Source organism: Primulina eburnea, chromosome 16, assembly GCF_022965805.1.
Source record: "Primulina eburnea isolate SZY01 chromosome 16, ASM2296580v1, whole genome shotgun sequence".
Classification (NCBI taxonomy): domain Eukaryota; kingdom Viridiplantae; phylum Streptophyta; class Magnoliopsida; order Lamiales; family Gesneriaceae; genus Primulina; species Primulina eburnea.
In genome coordinates, this window is record NC_133116.1 from 12,841,154 (window position 1) to 12,857,503 (window position 16,350).

The 16,350-nt window shown below is 39.3% G+C and overlaps 1 protein-coding gene across 1 annotated transcript; it reads right to left on the reverse strand.

The window, feature by feature from the left end:
* Positions 1 to 955: 955 nt before the first annotated feature.
* Positions 956 to 2,731, reverse strand: LOC140816046 (uncharacterized). The gene is made up of 2 exons (XM_073175113.1): positions 1,624 to 2,731; positions 956 to 1,437 (listed from the first exon to the last, which is right to left on the reverse strand). Exons 1-2 carry the CDS (start codon positions 2,729 to 2,731, stop codon positions 956 to 958), a joined length of 1,590 nt encoding a protein of 529 aa, XP_073031214.1.
* Between the last annotated feature and the right edge of the window lie 13,619 nt (positions 2,732 to 16,350).

Below are 16,350 nucleotides of genomic sequence, written 5' to 3' on the forward strand. Positions count from 1 at the left end.
CAATCCTAATCCTTTAACAAATCCATCCATCTTCTTTGGCGCATATTCAACCCTGCTTGAGTGAAGATATACTTCAAACTCTTGTGATCTGTAAAGATCTCAAATCTCTCTCCATAGAGATAATGTCGCCAAATCTTTAAAGCAAACACAATCGCTGCCAATTCCAGATCATGAACTGGATAATTCTTTTCATGCTTCTTCAACTGTCTGGATGCATATGCAATCACATGACCATTCTGGGTTAAAACGCACCCAAAGTCCTTGAAGTGACGCGTCAGTGTACACAATGTACCCTCCTGATCCAGATGACAGAGCTAAAACTGGTGCAGTTGTCAAACGTTGACGCAGTTCATTGAAACTATTATCACAATCATGAGTCCATTCGAACTGCACATTCTTACAGGTCAGTTGAGTCAATGGTTTGGCAATCTGAGAAAATCCTGAAATGAATCTCCGGTAATAACCTGCCAAACCTAGAAAACTTCTTATCTCTTGAGCTGATTCCGGTCGTGCCCAACTCAACACTGCTTCGATCTTGCTAGGTTCCACTGATATCCCATCTTTGGATATAACATGTCCCAAGAAGACAACTCTGTCGAGCCAAAACTCGCACTTGTTCAACTTAGCATACAGTTGGTGATTCCTTAAGGTTAACAACACAATCCTTAAATGTTGTGCATGCTCTTCAAGGCTACGAGAGTATAGCAGTATGTCATCAATAAAGACAATGACAAACTTGTCAAGATACTCCTGGAATACTCGGTTCATCAAATCCATAAATACTGCTGGAGCATTCGTCAAACCAAACGGCATCACTAGAAACTCATAATGCCCATACCTTGTTCGAAATGCAGTCTTAGGGATATCACGTTGATGAACTCGAAGTTGATGATATACAGACCGTAAATCGATCTTCGAGTACACTGAAGTCCCTTGCAGTTGATCAAACAAATCATCAATCCGGGGTAACGGATATTTTATTCTTGACTGTTAATCGGTTCAACTGCCGATAATCTATGCAAAGTCGCATAGACCCATCCTTCTTTTTAACGAACAACACTGATGCTCCCCAGGGAGACACACTGGGTCTAATGTACCCTTTGTCAAGAAGATCTTGTAACTGTTGTTTCAACTCTTTCATCTCTGTTGGTGCCAATCTATAAGGCGCTCTGGAGATAGGTGCGGTTCCTGGTACCAACTCTATCTCTGCTTCCACTTCCCTCTCTGGAGGAAATCCAGGAATTTCATCGGGGAAAACATCAGGAAATTCATTGACAACTGGAATGTTGTTCACGTCGATTACATCATTTGATACGTCAACAGCATAAATGAGGTATCCTTCTCCTCCTTTTGCTAAAGCCCGTTGTGCCTTTACAGCAGACACTACTGGCATTGGTGGTCGAGCTCCCTCACCGAAAAAGAACCAATTCTCGTCTCCTTAACAGTCTACTACAAGTCGCTTAGCTAAAACCTCTTGTCCCATCGGTGTAGACAACGACAAAAAAACATCTAATGACACGTAGGGTAGTTTATGCTTCTTAACAAACATTGATGCTATGAATGAATGCGATGCCCCAGTGTCAATCAATACATATGCAGGAATACCACATAAAAGAAAATTACCTGCAATGACTCTCTCGTTATGCTCCTCAGCTTGCTCTTGGTTTAAGGCAAACACTTGCCCCTGAACTCGTGGGCGTTGCTGAGATCCTTGTGACATTCCTCCACGACGAGAACCTTGAGCAGGAAAACCTTTCTGTTGAATAGTGGCCTCAGACTGTTTTCCACTATAAGACCCTGTCATAGAACCTCCGCCTCCACTCTGATTCTCCAAATTAGGGCAATCCCTCTTCATGTGACCAAAACCACCACAATTGAAACATGCACCTGTTGCTCTTCGACAATTCTCCGTCGGGTGATTGCCTCCGCAGTGGCCACATTGCATCTTTTTCCTGCCAAAGCTGTGCTCCCCTCCAGAATCGGAAGAAGAAGAAGATACAGACTTCTTGAAAGACTGACCCCTTGGTCCCAACGAACTAGAACTTTTGCTAGCTTGCATAGCATTCCTCCTAGAAATACTGATCTCGGCTTGACGACAACGATTCACTAATCCTTCGTACAAAATAGGATCATCACAGACAGAAACCCGGTCAAAAATCTCCTGGTTCAAAACATTCAAAAAGTGAGAATATTTTGCTGCAGAATTCTCACTAATGTGAGGAGCGTATGGCAACAGATCTGTAAAACGCTTCTGATAATCCTCAATGTTCGAATCTCCTTGCTTAATGGTCAACAGTTCCATCTCCTTCGCCGGACGAAGAGCTGGTAGAAAGTGATGATTGATGAAGGCCTGACGGAAATGTTCCCAACGAATCCGCCCATGCTGCTGAACTAGAATGGCAGAAACAGGTTTCCACCATTTCCGAGCTTTTCCTTGGATCATGAAATCAGCTACCTCCATCTTCTCATCCTCGTCATAGTGCATCACTCGAAAACACTTCTCCATGATATCAACCCAAGCTTCAGCAACATCAGCATTCTCATCTCCGGTCAACGGTGGAGGTCCAATCTTCATGAAATCCATAATGTTGACACGGTTCCTACGTCTCCTTTCATCATGATCTCGGTGACGCCTTCCGTCACGATCTCTACGACGATGTTCTCGGCTAGCCTCATCGTCGCCATAACGGCCATGTCCCACACTATCGTGATTGCTTCCATCTCCTGACATCTGAAAGGAAACTAAAATCAACTTTTAAATCCTCAAAACAAAATTACTAATGTCCCAAAAATCTTTGCATGCTCTGATACCACCAAATGTATAGCCCTTACCCGAGCCACTACTAAACAGACTAATAAACATGCAACATTAAACTTAATAACAACAATTAAACAGCGGAAACCAAATACTTAATCATATTACAACCCAAATGAAAAACAAAACATTAACGGCAGTCTTAAACATTAACACAACCATAACAAATACATGATTCTAAACGAGAAAACGATAAACCACAGAAAACCTCCACTGGATCACCACCGAAAACCCAACTGCTCTAGCCACTGCCCTGGTCGTCCGAACCGTCCAACCTAAGACCTGCCCCGTGGAATGGGGTGCCCAAGATGAAAACAAGGACGTGAGCGACAATCGCCCAATACGAGAATGTACGAGTATACAAACTGATATGATGCATGCAAAATGCAATATGCTCGGATATCAAGGATCAAGTCAAGAATCTCATGCTCAGTCTAGAGGCGCCTGAGTGTGTAGTCTCTGATCTACCCTAGGCATGTTTTGGCTCCCACACTCATCATCAAGACGTGGACCTGCAATGTCCAGGTCATCAGAGCCCGCGGGTCCCGTCGGACACTGTAGCTCTCGATGCCCCATCGTCCACAATACAGAATAGGGCTGAGCGGCCCCAACAAACGAGGTATATCTCAAAAGATATCAGGCTCAACATGATATGTCATGCATAATATGCCAAAGCAGTAAACATGTATCATGCAACAGATAAATATGCAACACATAAGTGTGTATACTACGCTTGGATATATTAGTCAGTACATCACGTACCTCACTAAAACAATCTGACAGAAAGCTCTGAACCTAGACAATACAAACATAATGAAATCACTAACAAACCAGATCAAACATGCTACAAAGATCTCCCTAATGATCCTTAAATCACTATCTAAGGATTTAGGATTATACCTGCGTCCGTCGTTAGCCCGCTGATGTTGTCTCGATCTCAGTTCACCGACCCTCCTCGAGTGGACACTAGCTCCGAAACTTCCCGACACCAAAGTACCCTAGAAACTGGCTAGAAAACCTAAGGTACAACTAGAGCTCTCTCTGAAGAATGCGGTGAAGAAAACAAAAGAACCGGATTCCATTTATAGGCTGCATCCGCACTATTACAGAAAATCCGAACCAATCTTATCTGCCACGTGTCAGAATCTCATTGGTCTAGTTGGATTTCTCGAGATAATGTAATTCGAAGTAGGTCGGGTTATCCATTTAAAATTAGGTGGATACCAACAGCTTAATCCCGAATTATCAATTCCTTAATAATACTTAATTAACAACTCATTAATTATGTCTTAATTAATACTTCATTCAAAATAAGAATTCGGGTCATTACAATGTAGGTGATGAACAAGATTTGAGGAAAAATCCTTTTCAAGAAGGGGAGGATAATGTGAACACGGATGGTGAAGCTCCAAAGAAAGCACAAGATCCTATAGAGTTGCCGGAGGGACCAATCACAAGAGGACGACTGAAGAGATTCAAGGAGGCACTACAGGGAGTTATGAGAAATCAAAAAGGACTTACAAGCAAGGTGCAGAGTGCCGAAGGGTTCGTGATGCATCTTAACAAGTTTGAGAGTCATATGAATGTTATTCAAGTGGTAAATGATGAGGAGTCCAGAAGCCTTGGAGCCCGAGCGGCCAAATCTTACCGCCCGAGCGCCACACTTACTGTTGAAGGAAGATTTCTATAACACTCCGTGCTCGAGCGACCAAATCTTACCTCCTGAACACCAAAACTCTAGAACACTCGGTGCTCGAGCGGTCAAATTCTACCGCCCGAGAGCGAATATTCCAGAATACCTGCCACTCAAGCGGCCAAACCCTACCGCCCGAGCGCGCCTAGCTGCAAAGAAAATACTTGTTTCCTAGTTTAGAGTTTTAATGGTTTTGGAAACTAGATTTTTCATATCTTGTTTATTTTGTAAGCATCCCAGTACAAAAGCATGAGTATACAAGCCTATATGAAATGCACATGCTATGATATGATACCAGGGTAGTCAAGAAACAGGAGTCACAAAAGATCTCAATATGCTCAGTCTAGAGGCGCCAAGTGGATAGTGCCGCGCGGTACTCCTCTGGGTCACTGCATCCACTACAAGATCAGACGTGGACCTAAAATGTCCCGGATCACCGAAGCCCTCCGGACCCGTCGGCCACTGTGTACTCTCGGTGTCCATGCGTCCACAAGACAGGGCTGAGCGGCCCCACAAGATATAGCTTATCTCGAAAGAGATACAGCTCAACAATAAAGGCTATCTCGAAAGAGATACGGCTCAAGATGAAATGTAACATGCAGTAATAAACGTGACATAATAGCATGCATCATATGACATAAATCAATGCACCAAATAATCATGCAACACATATAAGAATGTATACTCGACCAGGATATCTCGGATAGTACTTTCGTACCTCAAACCAGCAGATCCTAACAATCCGCCCTAGAATCAAGCCTGCGTCCGCAGCCCACTGATGTCGCTATCTCCCAACTAGAGCACAGCTCCGCTACAAAACCAGTAGCTCCCCGCTAGTGCCTGAACCTCGGGAAAAGACTAGAAACCAATCGGAAACGACTAAAATGCTCTGGAACGCTCGGACTTGGCGAGTAAGAAGTGAAGCCTCGCGCCTCTATTTTTAGCAACCGTTCGGACGATCCGATCCACTTCGGAAGCTCCGATCCGGTACACTTCGGACGATCGAACCCTGCATGTCTCTACGTGTCCAGCCACCTGCTCGGACGATCCGAACCCTGATCGGACGATCCGAATCCTGTATGTCTTCCATGTTCATCCACCCTGTCTCGACGATCCGAATCCTGATCGGACGATCTGACCCTGATCGGACGATCCTAAACCTTTTCGGTCCTTCGATCCACCGAAATATAATTAATCCATATTAACTCAAATTAGGCATCGGAATTACTCACATATATGCATGAATTTTGAGCATTATTTTCATATTTTTGATTATTGAATTGATTGTTCTCGAGTTTCTCTGAAACAACCCAAAAGCTTCTTCCTTTGAATTTAAAATCAAACTTATCAAAGTTTACTTTGTGACGTTTGTCGATGGTTTTACGCGGATTGTCAAGGGCTTGTTCTTTGAAAGTTCGTTCGAATTTCGGGTGTTTTCTTTGTGAATATTTGTTGCTAAAATTTTCATGGTTTAGAGGTGAAAATCATGCACACACTTGATTCAAAGGATCGGGACACAACACAAAGTCTTTTTAACGTTATTGAATTGAGGGCGCAGTTTGAATAATCGTGTTTGCTTTTCGTTCGTACGAAGATTCATATCAACTATTGTGCAAAATATTCACCATCCTCAAGGTCCAAAAAAGAAATATCTTGCAATGAAAAAAGAGTCCTACAGGAAAGATGTGGAGTTGGCATTTAGCGTTCTTCAATCACGATTTGCAATTATGTCATCCCCAACACGTGCTTGGAAGAAACATCGTTTAAACTATCAAACATCTTTTCATTTTGACTCTCGGATACAAATAACCACCGCTTCAAATCTATATCCTTCATATTGATAGTTAATTTTTATGTTTCGATCATTAATGGCCATTATTTTATTTGCAGATGCGAAACCTGATTCTAAAATAATGAAATTGCTTCATTAGACTTCAAAATTGTCTATTTTAAAAAAAATCATTCATTCTCAATCGATTTAAAAAGAATTATCCAACCTCGCCACCGAATATCGAACATTGGTAATGTTTGCACGTGCTCACTAAAAATTTGCAAAAGAAAAACAAATAATATTTTTTTAAATATTTGCAAATACTACCATAGTATTGTAAAATCGAAAGCTAAATTACAGAGCAAGTTGAGTTTAACTTTTGGTTAACTTGATCATATTGCAGGCAAAGGTCCTTAAATCTGGGTTGGAATTATTGGTGACAGACAAAGAATTGAATTGGTAGGCAGGATTTGTTGAATATTACATATAGAAGGAAACTGCTGATACGCGGTTTCACACTTGACGGGGAGCTACCTCCCCTCATTCTGAAATCATCATTTCATCGAGTTTCTCTCATCTTATAGCATTTGAGTGGTTAGTTCTATAATATTTAAGAGGTGTTTGTTCTCTAGTATTAAGAGAAATAGTGTTCTATTACACCATAAAATATTATAGTGGAATATTTTTAATCTCGTCCATGGTTTTTACCCTAATAATTTTTTGGGAGTTTTCCACGTAAATCTCCGTGTCTAATTTATTCTTTATTTTCATATTATTATATCAAGTTGCCGCACGTGGGACCAAAAAATGGTATCAGAGCCTTGGTTTAAAATTTCTTAAAATTCTAAGTATGCTATATGGTTGTAGCTTAGACTGATCTTCTACATACGAATTTTTTTTTAAAGATTTTTTGTTAAGGCGAGATTATTGTGTCCAGTATACTAAATTGTTGCAGACATAATGGCGGGCAGGTGCGAGATAACAAAGTTCAATGGAAGCAATTTTATGTTGTAAAAAATAAAGACACAAGAAGTTTTTAAAAAAGAAAATTGATTGGAGGCTATTGGAGATAGACCGATGGAAATGACGGACAAGAGAAAGTGGAATGAGATGAATGATAATGTTGTTGTCAATTTACACTTGGCTATAGCATTGTCAAATATCTCTGACATAAAAAGAGAAAAAGTTATCTGGAATACTCTGACAAAGATGTACGAGGTCAAGTCACTACACAACAAGATTTTCCTAAAGAAAAGGCTTTATACTCTTTGGATGGCAGAACCCTCATCGATGACTGACCATATAAATACACTAAATACTCTATTTGCCCAACTCACTTCAATGGAGCATAAAATAGAGGAAAATGAATGTGTGGAGCATCTGCTTCAAAGTTTACCAGATTCATATGATCAACTATCATCAACTTAAACAACAATATTCTTATGGGCTCTCTAAAATTCGACGATGTCTTAACTGCGGTTTTGGGAAAATAAAGTCGGCGCAAGAATAAGGAAGATAGGTTGGTAAAATCGAAGCATGCAGAGGCTTTATCGATGATAAGAGAAAGAATCATGGATCATGAGTCCAGTGGGAGCCAAAGACGAGGTAGACCGAAGTTGAGAAGTAAGAAGAAAAATATTTACTTCTGTAAATGTGGCGGTAAAGGGAATTTCAAGAAAGAGTATACGAGCATCGAAAAAAATATCAAGGAAATATGTCCAGTACTTCAGGTGGTGGTGACATATTATTCAGTAAAGCGGCAACAGTTGTAGAAGGCAGACACAAATTTTGTGACACGTGGATTAAGGATTTAGGAGTGACGTGGCACATGATGTCTCGGAGAGAATGATTTGATAATTATGAACCAGTCTCAGGGGGATCTGTATTCATGGAAAATGTTCATGCATTGGAAATATCTGGGGTCGGTACTATAAAATAAAATTTTTGATGAAAGCATTCGCAACATACAGGAGGTACGACATGTGAAGGAACTGACAAAAAATATTTTGTCCTTGTGACAATTGGATGATATCGGATGCAAAACCCGTATCGAGAACGAGACCATGAAAATTTTGAAGTGTGCGCTTGTGGTTATGAAGGCATAAAAGTTGCTGAAAATCTGTATGTACTTTTGGGAGAAACACACAAAGAGGCGGAACTAGCTATTGCATCAATTGGTTCAGGAGAAGAATCAACGGTGTTATGGCATAGAAAGCTCGTGCATATGTCAAAACGAGTGTTGAAAATTCTCTCAGAACGGAAGCTGTTGTCGGGACTTAAAAAAGTGCCATTACCCTTTTGTGAGCATTGTGTTACCAGTAAACAACACAGATTAAAGTATAACACTTCTACTACCAGAAATAAAAGCATATTGGAGCTGAGTCATTCGGATGTTTGGCAAGCACCAGTTGTATCCCTAGGAGGAGCGAGATACTTTATCTCGTTCATTAATGATTTCTCTAAGAGATGTTGGGTGTATCCAATCAAGAAGAAATAAGATGTTTTCCATATCTTCAAAGATTTCAAAGAGCGAGTTGAATTTTATTCTGAAAAGAAAATCAATTGTTTGAAAACAGACAATGAAGGAGAATATACCATTAACGAGTTTGATTCATTTTGTCAACATGAGGGCATCAAAAGACAATTCACAACGGCTTACACACCTCAATAGAATGGAGCGGCGAAGCGGATGAAAAGGACCTTGTTGGACAGATCAACAGCCATGTTGAGGACTGAGGGTCTAGACAAGTCATTTTGGGCGGAAACATTCGAAACCACTTGTTATATTATCAATCGTTCACCTTCAGTGGAGATTAATCTGAAGAATCTGATGAAGATGTGGACCGGGAAGCCGGCAAATCATTCTCATTTGCATACGTTTGAAAGTCATGTGTACGTTCTATACAATGAGCAAGAAAGATCGAAGTTGGATTCAAAATAAAAAAAATGCATATTTTTGGGTTATGCTGATGGAGTAAAGGGGTTTCCCTTGTGGGATCCTACTGTCCACAAGCTTGTCATCAGCAGGGATGTTATCTTCGAGGATGATAAAAAACAAGTAGACAAATGTACATTAAATTCAGAAACTACTATATTTAATGTAGAAAATAAGACGGACGAATGTCAAATTTATTGTGAAGCAGTACCAGAGCACGAAAAACAAGAACATGTTGAGTTCGGGGTTTCCAATGCGAGGCAGTCAACTCGAGACATAAGACCACCTAGTTCGTTTTCAGATTATGTCACTGAAAAAAATATTACATATTGTTTATTATCAGAGGATGGTGAGCCATCGAATTTTCATGAGGCTACTCAAAACTTGTATGTACAAGAAGAGCTGGAGGAATTAGAAAAAAATAAAACTTGTGGATCTTGTTACACTATCACGAGAGAAGAAAGCCATTGGTAACAGATGAGTTTATAAGATAAAGCGTAATGACAATAATCAAGTGGAGCGGTATCATGCTATATTGGTGGTAAAAGTCTATGCTCAGAAATAAGGCATTGACTTCAATGAGATATTTTCTCTTGTGGTTCAGCTTACAATAGTCGAAGTAGTGTTGGCATTATGTACGGTGTTTGACCTACATCTAGAACAGCTAGATGTGAAGACGACATTTTTTCTTGGAGATCTTGAAAAAGAAATTTATAAGCTCCAGTCAAAAGGTTTTGCAGAAAAAGGCAAAGAGAACCTAGGTTTGCATGTTGAACAAATCTCTATACAGTCTCAAATAGGCGCCGAGGTGTTGGTACAAGAGACTTTATTCCTATATCATGAGCCTTGGATACAACAGACTGAGTGCAGACCCTTGTACATATTTCAAGAGGTCTGGTGATGATTATATTATTTTCCTGTTGTATGTGGACGACATGTTGGTAGTAGGACCCAACAAAGATCAGGTACAAGGATTGAAGGCACAATTGGCTAGGGAATTTGATATGAAATACTTGGGACTAGCAAACCAGATTCTAGGGATGCAAGTTCACCGAGACAGAAGTAATAGAAAGATTTGGCGTTCCAAGAAAAATTATTTGAATAAAGTCTTGCAACGCTTCAATATGCAAGATAGTAAGCCAATTTCGACCCCTTTTCCTGTTAACTTCAAGTTATCCTCTGAAATGCGTCCTAGCAGTGAAGCATAGAGGATGGAGATATCTCAAATACCATATGCATCAGCAGTGGAAAGTTTGATATTCGCCATGATATGTACAAGACCGGACATTGCTCAAGCAATGGGAGCAGTTAGTCGGTATATGGTGAATCTTGAAAGAGAGCATTGTAGTACTGTTAAGAGGATCCTTAGATACATTAAGAGTACCTCAAATGCTGTATTATGTTATCGAGGATTAGATTTTACACTCAGGGGCTATGTCGATTCAGATTATGCAGGTGATCCTGATAAGAGAAAATCTACTATTGGTTATGTGTTTACACTTGCAGGGGGAGCTGTAAGCTGGGTTTCAAAACTGCAAACAGTTGTGGACATTATCTATAATGGAGGCAGCATACACGGCAACTACTCAAGCTTGCAAGGAGGAAATATGGATTAAAATGTTATTGGAGGAGATTTGACACAAACAAAAGAATGTTTATTTGTTTTGTGACAGTCAAAATACCTTGCACATTGCAAGGAATCCAACATTTCATTCTAGGATAAAACACATTGGAGTCCAATTTCACTTCGTACAAAAAGTAGTAGAAGAACGAAGTGTTGTGTTGGAACATTTTATGTTCGCAATCTTCATTTTGATGTTAACAAAACTTGCTATTTTGTTACTAATGGTTTATCGTAGTGAGCAGGATACTGTAACTGATCGGAAGCCGAACTGATCAGTTATCTCGCCTAACTGAAGCTTTCGAGAATGCCAACTGATAGTGTCAACTGATTGCCCAAGCTGAATCAATCCAACTGATGTATCGAAGAACACTTGAAGCGATTGATCAGTTGTTAGGTAATTCAGCAGAAGATCTTTAGAAGCTCGGTCAGCTGATGAAGTGCTCAACTGATGGAAAGTCCAACTGACTAGTTCAACTGAACCATTGTAACCAATTAAGCTGAAGAGCCAACTGATTTCACCAGACCAGTTCAATGCATCAGTCAGGAATCAATCAGTATGGAAAACACAACAAAGCTTATTCAATGGAATCCAGTTGTGCACACTGGGTAAATTATATGTACTATCTGTAGTACAATTAATGGACGTTACAGCAAAGATTAAAGCCGAGAGATTCCTAGAGACTTGTCGGAAAAGTCGTGAAACAAAGTCCTAGGAACGAATTCAAGCTGCAACAGATACAATTATCGAGTCTCACTCTACGATCAGTTTCCTGCCTAAATATAGAAGATCAGGTTGAGACGAAAAAAAGAGAGAGGAAAATCAAGAAGAGAGAGCATATCAAGAACACATCAATTCAAGTGAGAAAAGAGCACGCTCAATGCTTATCAGCTTTCAAGAAGCAATGAGACCAGAGAGACACTTCAACGTGTTATCAGCTTAGTTTAGAAGCTCTTTTCCCTCAGTGTGTTGGAACACCTTTCTGGTTATTCCTTGTTCAGTTTCCACACACACACACACACTCACTCACTCTCAAATACTTTCTTGCACAAAGACGTTAAACTTGTGTATGTAGTCTTTGACACACAGACGTTAAAAAAGTGTTAGCTGAAAGGTGCTGCCTTCAGTCTAGGCTAGGAGTTCAGTTGAGGCAAGTAGTGTAAGTTCTAAGTGAGTGGGTTTGTACAAGTAGTTGTATAAATCAAAGTCTTTTAGTGGATCCTACCCGATGTGGTAGAAGAGGTAACGTAGGAGCAGTTGAAGTCTTTGAACATCCATAAACATATCTTGTGTACTTAAATGATTAACTGTTGTTTTCAAACTAACTTGATCAGTTGGAGCATCCGCCAGTTCAGTTTTCACCATAACTGAACTGACATATGTTACAACCGATTCTTTGCTTTTCAGTTATTCAGTTTACAAAAGTTAAAATGTTTTCTAATATAACAAGTTTCTTCACGAAGAATTACTTCGAGTTTCTTCGGCTTGGTTTTTAAAAGCAAACTCGATTTAATTCATCGGTGTTAACATTCTTAGAACACGAGCTATTGCAACTCATTCGAGAATATAGTGTTTGAAGCATCTTCGAAGGTGCTAGCACACGATCCTCATGTCGATATACAAAATATCCATACAAAGAATAACATAGCTAATGTTCTGACCAAACCAATAAACATTGAAAAGTTGGAGTGGTGTAGATCCTCAAGTGGCCTAGTTGAAACGTAAACATCAGATAATGACAAGATTGAAAGGAAGTGAGGAGATGTTTGATTATCAATAGAATTTTCAAGTGGGAGAAATATTGGCAAAGATCATTAAATGTAGGTTGGAATTATTGGTGACAGACAAAGAATTGAATTGGTAGGCAGGCTTTGTTGAACATTAAATATTGAAGGAAACTGCTGATACGCGGTCTCACACTGACGGAGAACTCTATAAATAGAGTTCACTACTCTCATTCTGAAATTATCACTTCATCGAGTTTCTCTCATTTTATAACATTTGAGTTCTTAATTCTATAATATTTGTGATGTGTTTGTTCTCCTGTATTAAGAGTGTGTATTCTATTTAAAGCACAGTGAGTGGTTGTAAACAATAAAATATTACATATAAATTATTTTCATCTTGCCCGTTGTTTTTACCCTAATAATTTTTTGAAGATTTCCACGAAAATCTCAGTGTCCAATTTATTCTTTATTTTTATATTCTTATCTCAAGTTATCGTAAGTGGAACCAACACATATCAATTATTAAATACTCAGGCTTAGTTTGGTTGAGCTGATAGGACAAATGAAATGATTAGTACCAAAATGATTAAGTATTTGATATACCAAGATTTGTTAGGTTTGTTTCTATCCTTTGTTTCGTTTGGTTAGTTTTTTAAGACTGGGACTTGCTAACTATTTATTTGTGTACTACCAGAAATACCCCTCGCTATTTTCATTTTTAAACTAAGACCTATTTCATCTACCCCACTCCTCTTCTTGTCGTTCCCACAACAAAACCCTAGCCGTCCACACTGCGCATTGTTGTGGTAACCTTTAACCAAACATGTGGAGGATTTAAAGTCGATTCTGCAGGTGTTAAATGGGGCGACATTGCGAGAGTATGTAAGTTAGCACACATTGCGTACAAGGAATTTTGATAACAACCATCTCGAGGAAGTGTGAGTAATTGTTCGAAAATTAGACAATTTTTTAGATTTACGACCGTGTGTGGATATCCGTAATTTCGTTTTATGGAATTTTTTTAGAAATTCTTCGTAGCATGGTATATGATAAATTCTGATAATTGTTTACAATATTTTAGAGTCACGGTGTTGTTGGTTTTAAGATTTCATATGATTTTTAACTCGTTCCTGGAAGGATTTATGCTGAATTTTGAGATCCTTATGGTATGCGAGGATTATGTTTGTATGTTCATTGGGTTGGATTGATGGACATTTAAAAAATTTTACATTGCTACTGATTTTCTTGTTTCCCTACGCTAACTTCCATTGCAATTGACGTTAATTTTTCAAAAGTGGCTACAGTCCATCTGAAGGTTGCCTAATGTTTGTAGACAATTTGTACTTCGTACCAGGTTTCTTATCTCTTTAACTTGAACCCTTTCCATGTTAATTTGTTTGCCAATCATGGCATATTAAATCTGAATCAATGCCTTTAAACGTGGCTTTTGACTTTGTTCCTGTTTCTGTAAATGTGGGAATGTGTTAGTTTCAACAACCTAGCAGTAAAGTATTTTTAACATGTTTCTCCATTGAAGATCGAAACTTGTTTACAATTTTCTTGGTCTGCTGAAGTTTATGGTATTGCGAAAAAAGTAATTCCGTTTCACATGTAATTTAGTCCGATATGTCTACATATGTAACTCATTTAGGAAATCACTGAATGATTCTTTAGCGTATCTTTCATGGATTTGAAGACACCACCGCAATGCGAGTGCGGCAATGGGTTTATGGTTTTACGTGAAGCTGGTCCGCATTCGACACGACCCGGCCACTATTACTTTTTATGTCCAGCCGGGTTGAAACATCGTAACCGATTCTTTTGGTACGATGAGTATGAAAAAGTATCTTCAAGCAATGAACCATCATCTAACATCGAGATGGGTTCAAAATCGTCGCAAAATCCTCCTTCCCCTTTTCTCAAGCGTCGGCACACAGAAGGATACACTGCATCTGGTAGTTCACAGTCTTATAATTTGCAGAATGCTGATACACTTGACACGGAACAACACGTCCGAACCAACTCAGTTACTGCCTCCACCACATCAGCTCCATCAAATGATCCAGTGGATCACAACCCTCTATCTGTCGAACAAGCTTGTTGTTGCTTTGGTTGCATTTGTTCAATATTGTGTTTAATGATGTTCTTCATCCTTGTTATTGTAATCAGTAAGTAAGAAAAAATTTGTGTGTATGTTTGTTATGTTGTGAAATTGTTGTGTGAAATGTTGTCCACGTTGATGATTCATATTGTTTGTTTTGTCGACTTTTATTTTTTTTTGCTTACGAGCTACAAAAACACTTGGTATTGTAATTATTTGCTGCTTCTAGTAGTTGTAATACTCTACTACTTTGTTATTGTACATGTTTTGACGTTCAACATCGTTCCGAATGTATTTTGTTCGTTAAATCTATCTTCGTAGCTGCTTAAGTCAGTGTTATTTCATTTGTAACCCCAAATACACACCGTGCAGTGAAGCGATGCTGAGATGACAGTAACAACCTCATTCTCACATTTTAAGATGTATAGATTTCGTTTTAATATGCAGTGTATCGTGTTTTATATAACTGTTTGTACTTCACTATCCACGGGGACTCGGAAAAATTATTCGAAAAGATTAAGGTGCATCAAGCTTTTGCGGATGAGCTTCTTTTTTTCGGCTGCAAAGTGAAGTGCATCTGCCATTTTGCTGCATGCGAAGGTGAATTCTATTGTTATGTATGGTTGTGGGGATAAGAACATTTAGCACACACTTTCATCTCGTTTGTGTGCACCTTCGCCGTTGGTATTTCAGGCCAAGTGGTGGGATTGATGTGATTGGCTTTAAATGCATTTGTGAGTATTTAGGCTAATTTTCGGGTCCAGTTCCACAGTTTTGGAATGAAGGATATTGAATGCAAACAGCTGCCTATGTATAGTGGTTGACCTACACTGCCACTACACCAAATCATTTTATTTTCTGTTTGTTTCAGGATACGACATTTAATTTGGGAGAGTTGTGAGCCTTTAATTCGCTTCATCTTCTACTTAAGGCAATATTTGAGATTCAATTTGATTGTCATATTTGTCTCACTAAACAGAAACAATATTTTTTCTCAGCTACGAAGATGTCCGTCACTTGCCACAGTGGGTCTCAAGCTTCTGTGAACAGCAACTATGTAGTACCCCTCATATCACTGTTATCAGATGACGAAGGCGATGGTCTTGATCATCCTCCAGCACCTGCGACGGGGAAGGAAACGGGTGGTTTGGTTCCTCCTCTTTCGACTAAGGAAACATCATCAACCAAGAAGCCTAAAGACCCTGTGGCAGACATGTATTTGAAAGAACTAATGAAACATCTAACAAGCAAGAAGCGTGGCTGGAATGCAGACACGCGTTCGACGAAGAAGCGTGCTGCGGAAGAGAAATGTGTACCGGTTGTCGTCATTGACTCTTCAAGCGAGTCAAGTGGGTAATCATGTAAGCTTTGGGCATCATGTGAATTGGTCTTGCAGCCACCCTTTTGTTGTTTTGCAGTGTTTTATAGTTGTATATGTAGTCGACGGTTTGGTGGTGAAGACTATTTCGCTAGTGTCATGTGCCACTGTAATGAAATGATGCTATGAAACATGCACATTTTAAAATATTTTGTTGTTTATGAAAATGAGTAGCCCATATGTTTCGTACATGTACTACAAATATTTTGTGCTGTTTAACAATATTCATTTTATGTATCATCCACAATTATTCTCGGAACAATATAATTTTCGTACACGGACAAATAGAAAAAAAGTACTGGTATCAG